This window comes from Cavia porcellus, unplaced genomic scaffold (assembly GCF_034190915.1).
Source record: "Cavia porcellus strain 051 isolate PalLab524CR breed Dunkin Hartley unplaced genomic scaffold, mCavPor4.1 scaffold_27, whole genome shotgun sequence".
Classification (NCBI taxonomy): Eukaryota; Metazoa; Chordata; class Mammalia; order Rodentia; family Caviidae; genus Cavia; species Cavia porcellus.
Window position 1 is genome coordinate 16218660 of NW_026947510.1, and position 19951 is coordinate 16238610.

General features: G+C 38.2%; 1 protein-coding gene across 8 annotated transcripts in view; it reads left to right on the forward strand.

Moving 5' to 3' along the window:
• Armc3 (armadillo repeat containing 3) overlaps positions 1-19951 on the forward strand; it is a 121476-nt gene that overhangs the window by 61810 nt on the left and 39715 nt on the right. For all 8 annotated transcript variants that reach the window (XM_023562445.2, XM_003463875.5, XM_063237932.1 and 5 more), the window contains 3 exons: positions 2801-2953; positions 3053-3158; positions 19304-19553. In XM_023562445.2, coding sequence (XP_023418213.1) covers positions 2801-2953; positions 3053-3158; positions 19304-19553 — 509 coding nt within the window. The remainder of the gene's footprint in view (positions 1-2800; positions 2954-3052; positions 3159-19303; positions 19554-19951) is intronic.

Consider the following 19951-nt stretch of genomic DNA (forward strand, 5'->3'; position numbering starts at 1 on the left):
ACATAGTACTATGTCAGAATTAACAGCCCTAGGGCCAGCACTAGAGTATAAGGGAACATCGTTTTCATCAGCCTCATTATTCTCTTACCTGTTCATTTATTTACGGCTGCTTAACTCTGTTTCCCTGGCTTGAGCTATAATAGCTACCTCTTCTCTCTGCATGATTGTAGACTCCATCTCCATTTCAGCCCTACTTGTACCTCTTGTGTACTTTTTGTATTAATTATTGGCCTGTCTGGGCCCCTATCCTAGATCCAGATGGCTTACCTAGACATATCCTTTTTACTGTGATTAGTTATCACAATAAATTCTAAAATTTAATGCAACTGTCTCCTACTATTTCTGTATTGAAAGTAAATAATCATGAAGAAGTTTTAAAATTCTTCTGGTTAGAAATTATGTTAGCAGAAACATTGTTCCTTATACTGTTGATAAGAACAATGTAACTATTGCTTGCAACTGTTTTTGTTTTGTTTCTAACATAGGAATTTTTATACAATCCATTGCCATTGTATGACAGAAACACAGTTGAAACACAACCACACATTTTTTAAGTTTTGCTTGGGTGCAGTTATAACATGCATTCCCTGTGGTGAAAAGCCCCTCCCGTCACTGTACCTTTGACCTGGTACCAGTAGGGGGAAGGTGTTAATTACCATGTTGCCATGAGGTTTATGAACTGGCATTAACATCTCAGCAGGAGAAAGATGGCATAATGGCCACTTCTGAGGATGGATAAAGAAAAGTATCATTACCTGCGGACTTCTTTTTAGTAGCAGACTCTCATGCTTTTTATTTTAGCAATACGGAACAAGTATTATTTTTAAAGCACCTTACTCGATTAGTAGTATAACTACCTTGTCATCTTTATTATCTGTGTAATTAGAACACAAATACTTTACTTCTTGTAAAGTGTAGGAATTGAATGTGCTTGATTAACATGTTAATTCATCTTTTAAGTCTATTATAGCCATGCTGTGGTCCACACTTTTGAGATTTGGTGAACACAGCTGGACTTTGAGAACACTCCCGGCAGGGTTGAGAAATTAATTATCCAAGTACTTACTTAAATCATTTTTTAAAAATCTTTCCAATAATTGCATACAGACTGCTTTTTGGTGAATGCAACAATTACACATTCCAAAGTCAGCCTTTTCAAATTACTTACAAGTTGTGATAAAGATATGTTAACATTTAAATTTTAAAAATTCATTACAGGACGAGATGCTTTGCAATGAATCCCCCCCAAAATACTCCTCACCTGGAGCACACTTGTCTCCTCGGTCTTTCCACTTTCTGAAGCAGTTACAGAAGTCATTTTTGGTGTCCCTAGTTGGGCTGTTGTGATTGCCTCCATATCCTAAATTGATTCAAATGCTTCCCTTTCATAGTTTTTTGGGGAAGAACCACAAGTCCCACGATGCCATACCCAGTGAATAAGGTAGAGGAGGACACACAGTGGCTCTCACTAACCCCCCTTCCCACTGTATGGCACTCAGTAGTGTCATTTGTTGTATTTTTGATCATGCTTCGTAAGGAAAAGGAGGCTTTCAGAACAGCTTCAGAAAGTGGCAAGAATTATGGGAACAGTGTGTTTGAAATGTGGGGGGCGGCATTATTTTGAGGGAGACTAGCAATCATTCTTTTACTGTAAGAAAGTTTTTAAAATTCCCTGTATATTTTGATCACAATTGTACTACTGCATTTTGGCCAATTTCCGAGATAAAATCTGTACTGAGTGTTCTGTTTAAGCAACTTTATTTAGTACCATTAGGGAAGTCTTAATACAGCTAAGCATTTTAGATCAGAGACTCTGGAAAAGTTTGATTTTCTTTTCAGTGAAAACTAAAAAGAGTACTGTACGTGTATTTTAAAACATATGAGGAACCAGCTCCTTGAGATTTAAGTATTAGCTGCAGCTTTTTATCAAAGTACAGTTCCGACCTGCGTAATGCTAATGTTAAGTGAAAGGACCAGGGATTAAAGCGATGGTTACAGGACACGGTTCATGATTGGTTTAAGAGGAACGAGCGTCAGTGTTTGGAACTTAGTCTGCATCACTTTGGCCAGATTTCTTGGTGTACATCTGTGCATCAGATGAACAAAAGCCCTGAGCGCTTGTAAATGCGGTGCCATCCGAGCGATACTGCTTCTGTGGAAGAGGGAGCAGGGGAAAATTGCATCTTAACTTTAAAATGGAAACCTCGTCACTATTATTCTGCAAATATTTCTTGATAAAAACAAGTTAATTTTTAAAAAAAAAATTGTATGTATAAGTAACGAATAGTTCCACATGTGAAGGTCGTAATATAAATTACTAGAATTACACTTACTATTTATTTCTACTTCTCTTTCACTCTGCTCTTGTCTTTAGAAGCTTGGGGCATTTTGCTCACCAGTTCCTGTGCTTCAGGCATTATATTGCATTTCCTATTTAAAATCACCAAGTAAACAGGCTTTGTTTTCAGTGAGGAGACTGCGTGTGTGAACACTGAGTGCGCTGTCAGCACCTCCTTGGTGTTAAATAAGCACTTGCTAAGTCTCAAACCTTGCTTTTCCCTTGTTATAGAATTTCCATAGCATTGATAAATATCACATAAGGCTAGAACAACATACAGCATCCACAACTCATGGTGCGTTTTCATTGTGCTCTAGAGAGTAAGAGGTTTGTATTTTTTTAATCTCTGACACCCAAGATGATGAATGTCGTCTTTGTAGCTGTAGGACTCTTTAGATAGGTAGGCAGTAATAAAGTATCTGAACCAAATTTTGTTTTATTTTTTCTTTTGGTTTATAAAAGCTGAAAATAGAAAACTTTTTCATGAGCAAGAGGTTGAAAAGTGCCTGGTAACCCTTTTGGGTTCTGAAAGTGATGGAACTAAAATCACCGCTTCCCAAGCTATCTCCGCAATGTGTGCGAACGCAAGCAGCAAAGACTTCTTCAACACTCAGGGTAAGCAGGCTGGGAATGAACACTTTGAACCTTTTGTGATTTCCTTTTTCTAGAATTAGAGACTCTTTGGCATCACCTTTTTCCTTTCTTTATCTGTAGGGATTCCACAGTTAGTACACTTGCTCAAAAGTGACAATGAAGAGGTCAGAGAAGCCGCTGGCCTGGCCCTGGCCAACCTGACTACTTGCAATCCTGTTAATGTCAAGTGAGTTTAAAAACCTGGACTCCACCCTGGCTGACTGTGGTACAGGTGACAGTCTAGAGGTCTCAATTGTGGTATTTTGTTTTTTAAGATAGTTACATATATTTTTCAGATGGCTATTCTTCAGAATACCTTATGAAAATAGAGTTATTGGATTTATCTGTTTTACAAAGATTACAGAATCTTGACTTCCTGAGTTTGTTGGGAAAATGTGCGGGTCATTTGATTTGGGCAACAGGCTAATTCTAGAAACTTCTAACACAAGTAAAACTGGCTAATGCTCCAAATGTTACTGGCAGTATTATAAAAACAACTGATGAATCTAGAAAGAATTTTAAAAGTCCATTTGAAAAGATATATGCATTAGAAAATATAGGAACATTATTTAGGGCAAATATTGTACCATGAAGAAAGGTTGGGGAATAACGCTTTCTGCATTATGAAAGTGAAGTATGTAATTTATATCTTTTTCAAAAATTAATTCTCAAAATAATCTATGAAAAAATAAGGATACCATGTTGTTGCAAGCTTATATAATTTTCTTAGATGCACACATTTATTAAATAGTTGAAATAGAAACACAGGAAAATTGGATCCCAAAATCTCTGTTTTTAGAAAGCTGTAGAGCATTGCTTTATAAAACAGGAAAAATTTCTCAAAGGAAAATTTCATGCATAAAATAATTGTTTGCCCTCCGTGTATCTCATTTGGAATGTGAGTTAACTTTCATTTATTATTGTTTTGCGACATTGAGGTTAAAATTACTTTTTTTGGAACTTGAAATGAAGCCTTTGCTTCCGCTATCATGTACTTAATTTATTCCTTAATCTTTCTTTTCCTTTCTCTACTCCCACACAAATATTTTCTTAAGACCTTATTGGAATGACTAAATATCTAAAAATGTCTGATTAAAGAAGTACCAGAACCACGTGAGCATCAAAACAAAACTGTGCTCTTTTATCAGCCATAGTATTTAGCATAATAATTGCCTAAATCAGGGGTCATCGTTATTTCCATGAAAGCAAAGAATATTGAATCACAAGAAGTAGCATTTTGAAAATAGCATATTCAGTGATTTTCCCAATATAGTCATACTACTGCAAAAAAATCTTATCAGCAGTGCTAAAACATTTTTATCTCTAGTTCATTTAAAACTCATATTTTATCTAAAATACCTTAATAATCCTTCAAAGCATACAAAATGTTTTGCTTTGATATAAGTTTGTCTGGCTTCTATTATTTCACAGTTCTGATTGCCACATAAAATCATAGACATTTGCAGTGGTGAATACATAATTCCAAAAGGATCTGCTTTCAGATTTTCTCTTTCAATGTAGTTATTTCCGATTTTTGTCATCTGACTATAGTTCTATTTTGTCAACAAAAGATTGATGTCTGACTACTACAATCAACTTTCCTTTGTAATTTTATTCTTATTAAATTTTAATTGCGGCATTTAAAAAACCACTTATACACTGTTCACTTCTGCTACCCACAGTTCCCCGCCCAGGGTTTGTATTTGGTAAGGTTTCTCTAGATACTCTTTGAAGTCTATAGAAGTTTTTACTTTGAACTTTTTGTGCTAAAAAAACCAAAATACTGAAATGTGTTCTTGAGGAGTCAGATTTGGCCTGTTAGCGCTGATCCCTAAAACAGGAGTTGAAGATAGTTGTCCAATCAGTCAGAGAGAAGGAGCAGATAAGCCCTGCTGTGGGCTGCTCCAGCCAGCCTGCTGACCACATCCAAAGGCCACAGAAATAACAGCAAAGCAGACTGCTTATTTTTAATAGACAGTGTTTTCCACTCAGATCATCTGTAAAAAACAAAGCATAAGGTCAGGCCTAGCAAATGTTTCTGGGAGCCTTTGAAGAAGCAGTTTCTCAGCCATCTCTCCTAACAGTGGCGTGCTTGCTGCTGGGGTGGTTAAAATGAGGCTTTTCTGAGTGCTTTTCTGTCCCACCTAGCAAGGAAAGGAGGCCAAACATTAAAGACCTGTACGGGCATTCAGTAGCTGTTTGCATATCTGATCATTGCCACCTACATTTACATACAATGCATTTACATACAAATGCTAATTTTAATTATATTCCAATGTAATGCATCTTCTATACTGGTATCTCCTCATGCCTAGAATTAATTTCTAATTCTTCAACTTTGGGCATTTTCTGGAGTTGAGGAGCGTTTCATGCACTGAGTAATCATTGCTGTGCTATGGTAATACAGAGCACTGGTGTAATTTCCTGTATGCGATGGGCTTTGGCCTAGAAAGTTGTGAGGACAACAAAATTTTCTAAATTAAAGGAGAAGAAAATCAACCAGAGGGAAAAGAAACATAATTTGTGGTGACAGATTTTATAAAGATGATAAATGATAAGACTGGGTAGTGTTTGCCTAACAAGAAACCAACCTGGCAAATGCTTTTTTATTAAAATATTTTTATAATCTAAAATTATGCACTCTGGGAGGTTGAGGCAGAAGGATCACAAGCTGGAGTCCAACCTGGGCAACTAAAGAGAGACCCTGTCTCAAAATAAAAAATTTAAAAAGGCTTGGGGCAGGTAACTCGCTGGGAAAGCCCTGTAGTACTAGTCTGTAGTACTATTTTTTAAAAAAGGCTTTTACAATCTATCTGTAAATTAATTTTTTACCTATTATATCTGACTTCAGATTTTTCCTGCATCCTGTTTCTCAGAATAAGAAAACGCATTCACATACAAGAAAATAGTGCAATAGTAGGAGATTTGGGTAGTGATGATAAATAACCAGACCGTCCAGATAAACCCCTTTGTGGAAGGTTTTCAGCTTTCGAGTCATTTGAACGTCACCTTGATTGATGCCAAAAGATCCCTTTTGTTTGGGATTCTGCGTGAATGAAGCATCTGAGACACATTTTCTGGACATTTCCAAAGTTACTACTTCAATTAACAGCACTTTAAAATTTTTGTTAATGAGTTTGGATTACAGTTTTCTAAAATCCTCCCCTTCCAGCTCCTCTGATGGAGTCCACTGCTGTCAGACATTGGGGAAGAAGATGTATCACTCCAGACTGGATGTGCTCCTGGCTCACAGTCAGGCTCCTCAGGGTTAGAGTCTCTGTCCCCACTCACAGGGTGCAGCTTCCGGGAGGTGTCCCTCTGGGCTTTCAAGTGTCTTGCTGACCCCGCCAGGTGAGGCTGCTGTCCTTTTTCACGTAAGGCACAGGTCAAGTGTGCAGAGCTTCTGACATACTCTGTGCTGGAAGTTCCCTTCACAGCCTTCTTCCTGTGAGTTAAGAGATTAGATACCAGATAACTAACTTTATCACATTTTATGTGAAAACCCCAAAGCAAGCCTTGAGGCCTCTTCTTCATATACTGGCTTCTCAAAAGGACATTTCTCCTCTTAGCCCTTGTAAGTTCTCAAGCATGCTCTGAATTTATGAGTGTCCCAGATACTTGGGTTTATTTTGATTGAATCATCATTTTAAAAAAGTATTAACAAATACAAATCTTTTTACTTGCAAGCAAGCTAATATGGTGGAGTAAAATGATAAAGAATAAAATTGGCCATTAGGTACGTTCTAGAAGTACATTCAACTTGCAGTTTCATTTTGCCTAGTCTTCTGTTGTGCTAACCACTCTCTTGCCTGAATGCTTTCTGCCAGGCAGTCTTGGGGCTCACTTCCTCACCACCTCCAGCCACTTCTCCAAAGTCACACTAGCAAAGAGGCTGTCCTTTGTGGCTGCAGGGTTTTACTGTTCCACACACATGCACACCATCAAGCTCCTTCCCTGCTGCCTCTTCTTCTACCGTCACCAGCATCTGGGAGGTGAACAACCTTGTTCTTCGCAATTCACTGATGAATCCCAGACATCTAAAACAGTGTCCATCCTACAGCAGGTGTTTGGGAGTAAGCATAGGTGTACACCAAAACAAAACAAAACTCAAGCAAGCCTAAAGGGACAGTAAAAAATGTAGGAAATCTATTTCAATAAAGTGTAAAGCGTCCACAATGTCCATAACTTAAAGTAATGTGTTGGTTTTGTTTTGGAAGGGTTTTTAAAAATTTAATTTGGGTCACAAAAAACTAAAAAAAAAAAAAAAAAAATAGCAAGAGACTTCTCTTCATACTTTTCATTCTTTATTACCTCCAGAATAAAGGCTGGTAAGAAAAAATATGAAAAGATCTTAAAAAGACTAAAAGCAGGCATTTGAAGGCAGGGTTAAAGAGGACAAAAACAGAATCATGTATTAGAAGTAAATGAAAGAAGAACATGAGTCAATAAAAAATGAAACTACCCCCCATCTAAAGGAGGGTTTAAAAATGGAAACCAAGACACGGTAGTGAGCTTTATAGAACATGTAATCCATTTAGTTAATTTGGACAGACCCTTTCTTGGTGTTTTGCTAATCTATTTGACAATCATTTATAATGCTTTTTGGAAGTAAGAGGCTACTCATTTTCAAAACAGGAAATGTTTTCAACTAATTTCTTGTTGTATTTACCCTATGTTCTTTTATCCAATAAATCATGTCAAAAATTTTGTATTATTTATACAAATACTGTGAGAATTATTCGTGGATGACATCTTTCTGCATATAATGAGAATATTTTAAACTGTTCATAACATCACTGCCATCTGTTGGATCTGATCAGAATTAGTTTTTAAAGTTTCTCCCGGAATGAAAGACTTCAATGCTTTTCATTTCCTTTTGCCAATGCTAAGTAGATTTGGCCATTGGTAACCTATGGCACGATTAGAGAATTAGTGAGGGCTGGTGTGTGGCCCAGTGATGAAGTGCTTGCCTAGCATACACGGGGCCCTAGGTTGATTTGTAGCAGAGAGAAAGAAAGAGAGAGAGAGAATTTGCATAAATGTTGGATCATTTTCAAACGGAACAATTATTTTTTTACAAAATAAAATGCAATGAATAAAATAAAACTAAGAATAACTAAAATAATTTAATATATGTAGAAAAGTAAAAATGATAGTTTTTGTACAGTAGACACATAATCGAGACTCCACTTTTTACACATAACAAGTAAGACCATGCCAACCCTGATTCTTCAGATTATCTCCATGAAGAACTGGGTGATTTTCCTGAATTTTAGAGACCTTTTCATCTCCATTTCCTTGGTTTTTATTTTTTATTTTTGATTCTGCTTTTTAACTTCCCACAACAGCAGTGACCCAAGAAAGTCCTAACTGGTAGCATATATAATGACCACTTTAAAAAACTGATTGATCGCTGAGGCACCACCGAGCCTCAGCAAAGCCAGAGACAAAGAGCTGCTCTCTGAGGACCGCCCTGCTATTGTGTGACCTGTGGCTAGGACCACACAAAGGAAATGATGAGCTGAGTAAGGACTATAGCCCAAAGCGACTCCAGAAAGAGACAGAAAGGTCCAAAATTACACAGATATGTGTCTGAGTGCTTGGGGAACTTTTGAATGTTTTCCTTGTATATGGATGACCTGTTATTTTGTATTGCCGCTGTTAAAAAAGGAAAAACATCTCTTTCCGGGGTTTCAGGGTGTGGCGCAGTGGTATTACTGCACTTGCTTAACTCATACAAGGCCCTGGATTCTTCCCCAGTACCGAAAATAGAAATAAATAAAACTAATTTTAATGCCTACTAGAATCATTCATGGGCTATCATGCCTAAAGCAGCCACATAATTTGTAGAGAAAAATTGAATACTACCCCTCATACAGAATCTTACATAGCATTTCAGAGGAAAAGACAGAACTGTACTAGGCAGAGATCAAAGCTCCTAACCGTTGGGGGTGCTGTCTTTGCTTGGTTGTTTGTTTTCCCCATTCTCACTACATGAAATAGAGCTGGGGGTAGAAAGGTAACATAAATATATATTTATTTTCACAGTTTCTGTCTTGTTTCTCTTAATCGTAGACTAATGCTTATCCCTTAGAACAGTTCACCTCTTTGAGTGCAGGAAAGGAAGCTCATTTTAAAGGAAAGAAAAATAAATGCATAAAAGCGTGGCCAAGCGGCAAGGTTTCCTACACCCTCGCCATCCCTTTGGGACCTTCTGGATAGCTAAGGACGTGTATTTTCACCCTGTGAAAAATAAATTTCTGCACCTGTCTAGATCATAATCCTTGGCGGATACACAAGGACCCACTTGGCATAAATAAACAACTTTGCTCCTCAGAACCCTTTCTGTTAAAGAAACATTGGCCGTGGAAATCAGCCGTGAAAGAGGGGAATTCGTGGCTCAGACGTGCGGTGCAGGCTGAGCTCAGGCCGTGCGGTGGTGATGGTCTCGGTCGCCCTGGGTCTCCGGAACCGCGTCTCCACACTGCCCCCTAGTGGCGGCTTCGGGGGAGGGGAGCGGGTCCCTGGAAGGATTGCTCTGGTTTCCTGAAACCCACACAGGGTTAATTTGAAACACCCTCTGGTGTACCTAAAATACTATTTTAAAACGTTATTCAAAGGCTGTGATCTAGAAAGCATTTCACGGTGGAGCTTTTTAAAGCGCTGGATACGTGTTTAACAGGTGTTGGCGCCCTTCCCTTCTGAGACGTGGTCCTTTCCAAAGGTGCTGGCTGCCTTCAAAATGTTTGCTTTGTGCTGATGGCTGGTGGTAAACAGAACGCATCTGAACCACGTTCTCTAACAAATCTCACTGCCAGCTTAGCTTTTCTAGATTTTTTTGTTATTGTTGTTCCTGGCTGGATAGAAACGATTTTGTTTGAAATTCGTATTTATGTAACTTCGTTGTAAAATTCTAGATTCTGTGAGTTCGCGTATTCACAATACGAGCGTCTTGCCACATAAATGGAGATAATTTTAGGAAAGTCGGTGTCGTATGGAGAATGATTCAACTTTTTTAAAAAAATTATTAGATGATATTTCAAAGAGCTGAAAGTGTCAGTTGGTACTTTAAAAGTTCTCTGAATTTAAGAGATAAAAGAGATGGGAGGAGTCTTCACCGTAAACTTATGAATTATTCCTGCATTTTTTTCATCCTAGTTTACTGAGTGAATACTTTTCATTTCTCCCCCCTCACAGCCTGGACTCTTCTCTTTCAGATAAAATCTTGTGATCACACTGGTTATATCGGATTGGAAAGGTTCTTACAGGATTTAAGAAACAAGTAGAATGAAAAGCCAAATTTTGTAATAAAACCACTTGGTTCCACAGCCCCCTTTTTTGGTCAGTTGATGCCTACTTGACCTTGGCAAATAGTTTTAATTTGATTAGCTACCAGTTTTGAGAGGCTAGATGAATCTCATAAAATGTTCAATTAGAAAATTATTCATGCTGCTTTTATTACCTACAGAGTAAAGACTGATATTTGCACAGCATCATTTTACATTTGCTGGCTCTCCTTGAGGTTTAATGTCTAGCACTGCTGATTTTCGGAGGAAATCATCACACAATTTGAATACTTTTATATTGTGTGATCTTAATTTGAAACAAACTTTAATCTATGTAACTTTATTTTTATTTATTCTTGACATTTTATATTAATTTTTCATGTTTTTTCCAAGAATGAATTATTGATTATAATTTTTTTGTTGATTATATCTGCATGGGTAGACATGGGGAGGGTTGCTAAGGAAACTGCCCCAGCCTGTTGCCTTGCAGGTTTGGAAGATTTAGTTGTTTCACTGAAAAGTCATCGGAAAATTTCATGCACACATGCACATTTTGAAATATAATAGTTTCTCATGATCCAAAACTCTACCCGTATGGCTCATGCATATTAGATAATGATGATGCTGATGATGATATTGATAGCTGGCATGTATGGGCCAGGTACTGAGCTAAGTACCTAAGTGGAATATATCATTAAATCCTTTTTAAAAAGTTCCATGGGGCAAGGACTGTCACTGCAATGTCCATTTTGCAGATGAGAAAAGGATTTGCTCAAGGTCACCAGGGTATAAAGGACACTTACACAGAAGCAGTCTGTCCTGTATAGCACCTCGTACACTTGCTGGAGCTGAAATTCCTCATGTCCACACTTGTCGCTTCTCTCTTGCCTCCCAGATTCCAGATCTTCCCCCAGAATGTTCTACTTTGCCTGCAGGATCTCTTGGAATTCTTCCAGATGGGGGACACAAGAGCTCTTCCTCTCCGATGGACGCCTTTGAAGGCGTCTTCCCTTCCTTCCCTCTCTCTTTTACCCCGCCCTTCCCGCCACCTTCCTCTCTGAGCTCCTGTTCTCCCCTTCCTCCTCTACATCTCTGTTTTCTACCCTCTTCATTTCTCATCCCCTGAGGAATGATGAGGTGAAGCAGCTACATCTTATTGTTTGTATTTTTGCCCTGAAAATAGTGTACTTTTTGAAGCTTACAAGATTAACAAATGTGAAAAGCTAACAGATAAAAGTCAGAAGACCGTAGATTTAATCGTATGTCTGCTGATTCACTTGCTTATGATCAAGTCTGAGTTTTAGTCTGAGTTTTTCCTGACTTGGAATAGCAATAGGAATCTCAGTTATCCCTGCTCTGTTTTGTTCTTCTAAGTGATTAAACTTGAAGCAGTACTAGATTTTGGAACTTCTGCCAGAACATGGAGGTGATCCTTCTCTAAACCACTTTACCATTTTATCTGAAAGGCTAAGGAAGAAGTCAGCTATGAACTTAAGTTGCTTTGGTAATAATTTCACCCTTCCTTGGGAGTCACGTGCTAGGCACGGTGCTAGCGGTGGGGATACAGTGGGCAAGGGCACAAAGGTTCCAAGAAGCTCCTGTGTCAAGCTTACCTGCGAGTCAGGGAGTAGGCATACACAGGCAGTGGCACGAGACACTTTCCGAAGTGACAGCAGTACAACTAAAGAAGTACAGTGTCTGTCGTAGAGAGGGCACGACCCTGAGGTCTTGAAAGGGGTCCTAAGGAATGGCATGGGGCTTATCAAGAAAGAGCTATTGTATGTGAGAAAGAGTCTTTCAGCTGATGAGAATCAAATCAGCCGGGCTGGCCTGAGTGTAGCTCAGTGTCAGTGGTTTTTAGTTGGCACAGTAGAATATTCAGCATCATGATTTGGTTCAGAAAAATCAACAGCATTGCATCTTGAAGCACTGTGGAATTATGTCTCTTATCATTCATAGATATGTAAACAGACCAGTTTCCAGGCAGTTTGGTAACTGCAGAAGCCCCTTTGTTGCGAATGTTCTAACACTTTGACCATCGTTCCTACTTCATCTGCAGACAAGCCAGCCAGGTGAAATGAAGAGAGTGGGTCTTTCCCGGTGGCAGGTAGCTAATTACTGGCAGGACGGCTCGCTCTTGAAACAGAAGGTACACACAAAGCAGTAAAGAACTGTGATTGCACAGATAGGTCAATAAAGACACTGTCACTCTGTGTAAGATAATTACATTTGATTTCCTCAGACTTGGATTGACTGCTTAGAAACCAGTAACAAAAACACATGCACTATTTGTGAAAGCACTGGGCTGGCATGTTTTTGCAAATCTGTGGTTCTTTTCGAGATCTATAATGTCAGAGCAGCTGTAATATAAAAATATCCTGGAAGTCTCAAAAATCGTACTGACGAAGGCACAGTAATACTACATAGACGGGTCCCAGGCCCACGTATTGTTTAGTTTTGCATTTTTCTTGTGTTGTGTTGGGATACAAAACAGTTGTGTCTGTGACTGGATTTTACTTAAAGCCTCCATGGTAAGCATTTGCCTATAACTCATTGCGATTCCTTCTCTGAACAGAAGTTTCTTTAGTATTTCTTCAAGAGGAGACAATTCTCTTGGCCGTTTTTGTCAACCCTGCAGTTCAGCCAGAGTCTGGGATCATGGATCTTAGCATCCCGCAGCTGTGGGACAGCAGCAGAAGGATCCTTGTTTTGGGCTTCAAAATTGACCAATTTAGTGAACATACTGCACTTCTTGGATCATTACCTTTGTTGAAAAACTGGCTAGAAGTAGGATCTTATTCTGTCTTCCCAGTCTGGCTTCGATAATCAGGAGACTTGCTTGTGGGAATGGCCACCAGTCCACCTTTACAGACTTCCTGTGCTCCTAGAGGTGTGGCAGAGCCACTCTTGGGTCGCTGCTGCATATGGCAGCTCTTGACCACTGACCATGTGTCTGTCATCAATATGTCTGTCTTCCTCTGTGTGACAAAACTCAGGGAGACATATGAAAAGTCTTGCTGGTGGGGATGGTTGTAATCACTGTTAACAAACAAGGCTCCAATTGCCAATATTACCATCTGTTCCAACAGGTTTCACATATTACGCTGTATGTGGGCTCTGTGGAGCAGATTTCTATCTTGCCCAAGGTCACCCTCAATTCATGCAACCAGCCTTTCCAAACTGCTGCAAAGATCCAATTCCAAGAGGTGCCAAAGGGGTCACCTGATGACACCTTCCGCAGAACCAACAGGGCATGCAGAGACGAAACAGAGACACCTTCTACAAAGAAAGACACATCCCAGAGACATAGTCTAGGGTGAAAATTTTCATTTGTTGAACTACATCTAAAAATTGCCTCAATATAATGAGAGAAACTTTGGGGTTGGGGAGGAATGGAATTGTTTCAAGAGTGGCAGTGACAGAAGTGGAAACCCCAAGTTTGTTGGGTCTTGTTCCTTCTGGCACTCTTGAAGTGGAGCCCCTCACCCCTCAGCACATGAAGAGGTTTCCTTCACTGCCCTCGCATTGATTTGAATTAAAATAGTGTCTCTTCAGAACTGGAGCTATAGATCAGACTCAAGGGCTGCAGCTAAGAAGCATGAGCCAGCTGTAGGCATAGCACAAGTGCTGGACCAGGAAGGTCATTGTGAGCCTCCTTGCAGGGGAAGGGATGGTTGAACAGATACTGAAAAGTAAACTAGACAGAGTTCATCAGGCAGAAGTTGGGGCGATAGGGAAGGGTGACGGAGGCAAACTACGTTCGTGTAAAGGCAAAAACATGACATGGTATGCTGTGTTTCAGGAAGCCATCAGTAGGTGCTATTTGTGTGCCTAAGTTTCTCCTTAGTAACGTTCTTTTTTCCTTATAGGTCTTGGAGACTTCTATGAAAAACTTCTGAATTCCATTTCATAGCAAATGCTATAAAATAATACTTAAAAGTAGTTACATTTTTCAGATAGTGAGCATTTGTGCCAAAAGATCATTTAAACAAAAAGAAATGTATATATTTAGCAAAGATCCTTAAACTTGTGTTTAAAAAAACATACAAGGGATGATCAAATGTACAGTGAATGTTTAATAAAAATATATTCTAGTAAGAGACACACTGCCATTACTACCCCTCAAAATACTCTCTCTCACTTCTAATACACTAGTCCTATCATTTTTGCCACTTTTTGAAGCAGTTCCAACAGCCCTCTTTTATGTGATAACAAGATGTGAACAAAAACTACAGTGAATTCTACTGCCAAGTGTCACCAGCAGAAAGGCAGGCTTGTAAAAACACTGCACTATTTCCTTGTGTAGATACAGCACCTTGTGACTTCTGGCTCTTCCCTAAACTCAAAAGGGCTATAAACTTAAACAATTTGAATCAATTCAGGACATAAGTGCGGACATTGACAATGCAACTAAAGACACTCACAAAGGAGGACTTCCAGGACTGCTTTAGAAAGTGGCAAGCAAGATGGGATAAATGTGTTCCACATGAGGGGGTTAATGGCAATATGCCTTTTACTGTAGTGAAATTTTAAAAAGTAAGTGTTCCGTATTTTCCAATCACACTTCATAGTTTTGGGATCAAGAAATGCTTCCTGGAAGAGAAGAACATTGAGCAAAATTATGAAATGTGAATGGGCATTACTCCAGTGGCAGGGAATATCAGAAGGTGAGGTGGGAGTGAGATAAGAGAGAGCCTGCAGAATTGAAGGTTGCTGGCTGCGCAGGGCAGAGCACCAGGCAGAGGCAGGAGGGTGCGTGGTACTTGGGGAGGGCCAGGGTTGCTAATATGGTACCTTCTGGAGTGGGAGGAATTCTGGGGGCTTTATTCTGGGCAGTGGGAAACCATGAAAGTTTTAAGTGGGAAAGCAATGTATTGACATTTGTAATTTTAAAAGATCACTTAAACTGTAAGATGGAGGAAGGATTGGAGGGGAAGGGAGAGATCTATAGATTACAGATTCACTTCAGCTTAAAGTGAAGTTATGTCTTAATAAGTCCATCATAAATTGAAAATATTCTATGTTCAAAGTGCATTGAATACACCCAACTTATCAGGCATCATAACTTCTACGTCAGGTATGGGGTATTTACCCCCTGATCACTAGGCTGGAGAGGATCTGAGGCCTAGTATGTGCTCAGCAAGGTAACAGAGTTTTCATGGGATATCACTAGCCGGGGAAAAGATTCACATTCAAAATCTGAAATACGATTTCTATCTTATGTGCATCCATTTCACACTATTGTAAAGTTGACAATTCATGAATCATAAGTCAGTCACTGCCTGTATTTATATCAACCCATGAGAGATGTTAGATTGAGATACAAAGAAGAGATCTGAGAAATAAAAGAGGCAAGAAATACTCAGGACCTGCTAATAGATTCACGTGACGTCAAACTTCACCTCTGTTTATGTATATCATACGATAAAACAAGTGTTTTTATACAGTCCAATGTTTTTTGGTTTGTTCCTTTCAGTTTACATTTGAAACTCTTACTTGATACAACCTCAAGTAGATAAAACTAGTATAGTAAATATCAGAAAATATTTTTATAAATTATTGTGATGCAATATAGATGCAATATGTAATTCTAAATTTTATAACTGCATTTTGACTGCTGTCTCATTCATTTGGATCATGCTATACTATTTAGAAAATTATAATGTGTTTTAAAAATATGACAGGCTTTAGCTGGGTGTGGAAGCACATTCCTGTGATCGCAGCACTCTGGGAGGCTGAGGCAGGAGGCTCACAAATTTGAGCCATCCTGAGCAATCGAATGACTTATCCCAAAATTTTAGAAAACATTTGTTGGGGCTGGGGATTTAGCTCAGCGGCATAAGCGCCTGCCTTGCAAGCAGACAGTCGTGAGTTTGATCCCTGGTACTGATAAAAACATAAAAGACAAAAAGAAAAAAAAGAAAGAAAAGATTTGTTTATGAAGGGCTGGGACAAAGCTCAGTGGTATGGCACTAGGTTCAGTCCTCACACTAGTGTGAGGATGGTGATTTTGCCTGTGCCATGTGGCACTTATTAGAAGCAGGGAAAAATAAAATAACTTGTTTTGGATTTGAAAGAACCAAAATTAATGTGATTCTTTTTAAGAAAAATAGGAATTTCGCACTGTATTTATGGAAATTAAATTAGTTTCTTAAGAAGAATAGTTTGGGGGCTGGGGATTTAGCTCAGCGGCATTAAGCACCTGCCTTGTAAGCAGGCGGTTGTGAGTTCAATCCCTAGTACTGATAAAAAGTTTTTTAAAAAAAAAGAAGAATAGTTTGATTTTCTGCCATAATAATTTCAATTGTTCTTTTGCACTTATACAGAGCTGCACAGAGCAAATTAAGGGCAGATACATATTTATAATGCTTATTCTTCTCTCCTATGCACGCGTGATTTGTCTTTCTCTGCTAACATTACCTTCAATGTGATATAAACCAATGGAGTATTTTCTACCATGTGCTAGAATCTTTGGCATTTTAAACAACTAGATTTTTATCTACTTCCCTTTAGTGTCTCCATAAAGAGCAAAGGGAAAAAAAGAGATGCATGGGCCAGCTCACAGAATACCTTTAAACAGGAGTAAGAAGCTAAATCAAACCAGAAAGACTCAGGGCTCAGGAGTGCCTCATGGAAATTTCAATATCTAGATCCAACATTTCTCAGTTTAGGAGAAATTAAAACAATGGTGTATGAGACTATTCATTTCCAAAAATTCCCTCAAAGCTTTTGAGAATTTAGTAGTATCATTTACTTAAAATACTTCTGGATTCTATCAAAGATATCATAAAAATACCTCAGTTGTTACTTTTTCTTAACTCTCCAAAATGTTCTAAGAAATGACAATTGCCAAAGGTGGTGGGGACTGTAATTGCTTGACCAAGGACTTATGCATTTTGGGCAAAGCGTGTTCGTGATGATTAAAATATATGAGGTGCTTGATTTAAGGGACTGATTGCATTACATACCTGGGAAATAAATCACAAGAACAAAAATATTGTTAAAGATATTTAAGTATATAGTAATTAGAGAATATATAGAATTTAGAACTCCAGTGGCTGAAGATTGCTCAGCAGTAAAGTATATGCTTGGCATGTGCAAGGCTCTGTGTTAAATCTCCAGAATCTGCACACCACAACCCTTCTGGCACTTAAAAAATATTCAGTTACAACTGTAAAAAATATGTAAACAAAAATATGAGTTTTTGATGAACTCATGGCAATCTTCTTGCCTCAGCCTCTTGACTGCTGGGGTTATAAGCATGCACTACCACCCCCAGCTTCAAGTGGATTTTTAACACATAATTTTGGCTCTTGCTTTAACACAAGAATATTCTGTATGTTTTACTGTTTGAACATCATCTATTTAAAGTATTTGCAAATATTAAAGAACATAATTCAAGCATTTCCCACTCATTAAATTACTCTTATTATTTTTATTTTATTTTTACTAGTTTCTGAGCTTTTAAAGAGAGTAAAAGCAAAGACCACAGGAAAAAAACAATGTATTCTTAAAGTAACATTTAGTTTTTCTAATTGTGAAAAAATATTAAGGTACTAATAGATTGTGTTATCTTTTATACTAGAAATAGGAAATGTATATCAGTATCATGATTTTAGTTTTTGTTTAATCTGTAAAAGCAAATTTTAGGTGCAAAATAAATTATTGCTGGTTTCAACCATGGTAGCTTCTGCCTACAACTAAAACCCTCAATTTTAAGAAAAATAAACAGAACCCAGAGAATTTTAATTTAAACTAGGAGTTTTCATGTTTGTTTATTTCTATTTTTTCTAACAAGAATAGTGTAATAGACTTTCTTTGAGTAGGATTTACCAGTCTTAAAAGCATCACTGTGTAAAAAAAAAATTAACTGTTGTCCTGAAGTACCAGCATTCTAAGAGGCTGAGGCATGAGAACAGCAAGTTTGAGCCCAACCAGTCTCAAAATAAAAAATAAAAGAAGGGCTGGTGTTGTAGCTTAATGCAAAGGCCCTGGGTTCAATCCCCAGAATCATAAAATAAATAAATACATAAATAACAGTTGTAAAAGAGTTTCTAAAACAGTAGTTTTAACCAAAAGCTATAGAAGTAGCAAACGGCATTATTTTATTTTATTTTTTATTTTATTTATTATTTTGAAGAGGGTAAAACAAAACAAAACAAAACAGAACAAAGCATATCAAAAGAAAACAATGTAAGTGACACAGAATTCAAAACAAGGCAGCAGAAGATTTATAATGGCTACCAAAATGTCTCTCGTTTTCATCTAAATAGTTGTGTATATCTTCATACACAATGAATTCATATAAACCAAAATAGTATAAAAGTAATCAGAACAGGATGATGAAGGCATTACAGGCCTTCCAAACCAGACAATAGGAAAATAAACAATGGCTATTGCAATGTCTCTTGTTCTCTTCAAAATAGCTGTCCATACCTTCATGTACGTTGAAATTTAATGATACAAAACAGACTAAAACCACTCTGAACAAAGAATAAAAGCATTACTACATTTCACAGCATGACAATAGGAAATCATCAATGGATACCATAATGTCTGTTTTTTTTCAAAGTAGCTATTCATTGTATCCCATATAATACAATCGATTCTTGTACACTGTTTAGGAGAAGTTCTAGGCATGTATAAACCTCTACATGTATATTTATCCTTTCTACATTAGAGGGAAAAACAAAACAAAATAAAACAAATTACTAGAAAAGAAACACAAAAAACAAATAAATAATAGCATAGATCCCAAAAACAATGATAGAAGCCTTCAAAACAAGGTGGTAGGTACATAACTAAAGTTATTGTTTTACATAGTGATCTTCAAGCAAAAGGTATTATTTTAATTCACTCGTACCTCAAAAATTCCGAGGCCCTATTTATATCACTAGTGCCCAATTTTGGGTGCATGGCATGACAATCAATTTCGAAAAAACATATTTCTGTGCCTTTTTGTTGTATAAACTTACTTGTGTGCTCCAAAGAGAATTTTTTGACCTGCATTGAACGCCTGATCTCTATTTTTCCTTTCTCTACTCAGTGCCGTTGCTGAAGCAGAAGGTATTGAACCATTAATAAACACCCTGTCCAGTAAACGAGATGGAGCCGTGGCCAACGCAGCCACCGTACTAACCAACATGGCACTGCAGGAGCCCCTGCGTGGGACCATGCAGAGCCACGACCTCATGCATGCCCTCATCGGCCCGCTGGGCTCACCAAACCCCCTCGTGCAGAGCAAGGCTGCCCTTGCCGTAGCTGCCACAGCCTGTGACGTTGAGGCTCGCACAGAGGTGAGGGTTTCCCGGGGAACCTTTCCCTCTTGTTGCCGTGTAGGACCTACCAGTGGATTAGTCTGAAACAGTTTCAAGAAGTAGAGCCTACCTGCCATTTAAGCCTGTCAGAATTGGGACAATACTTTGGGAAACAACCTGTGTTCTTTGAAGCAAAGAGAGAGCATGCCCTAGCAACCTGGCAATTCTGTTCTAGGTATTGATATGCCTAAGAGAATCTGTCACTTCTGGGAACCAGGAAGCATTGTTTAGAATGTCTAACTGGAAATGAACAGCTGTCCCACTCTTAATAGATAAATGATGTATTCCTAAGATGGACTCTCATGTTAGTGGAAATGAATGAACTGCAGCTCCAAGAGAGCAGGGATGAATTTCACAAACATTATGCCGAGTTAAAA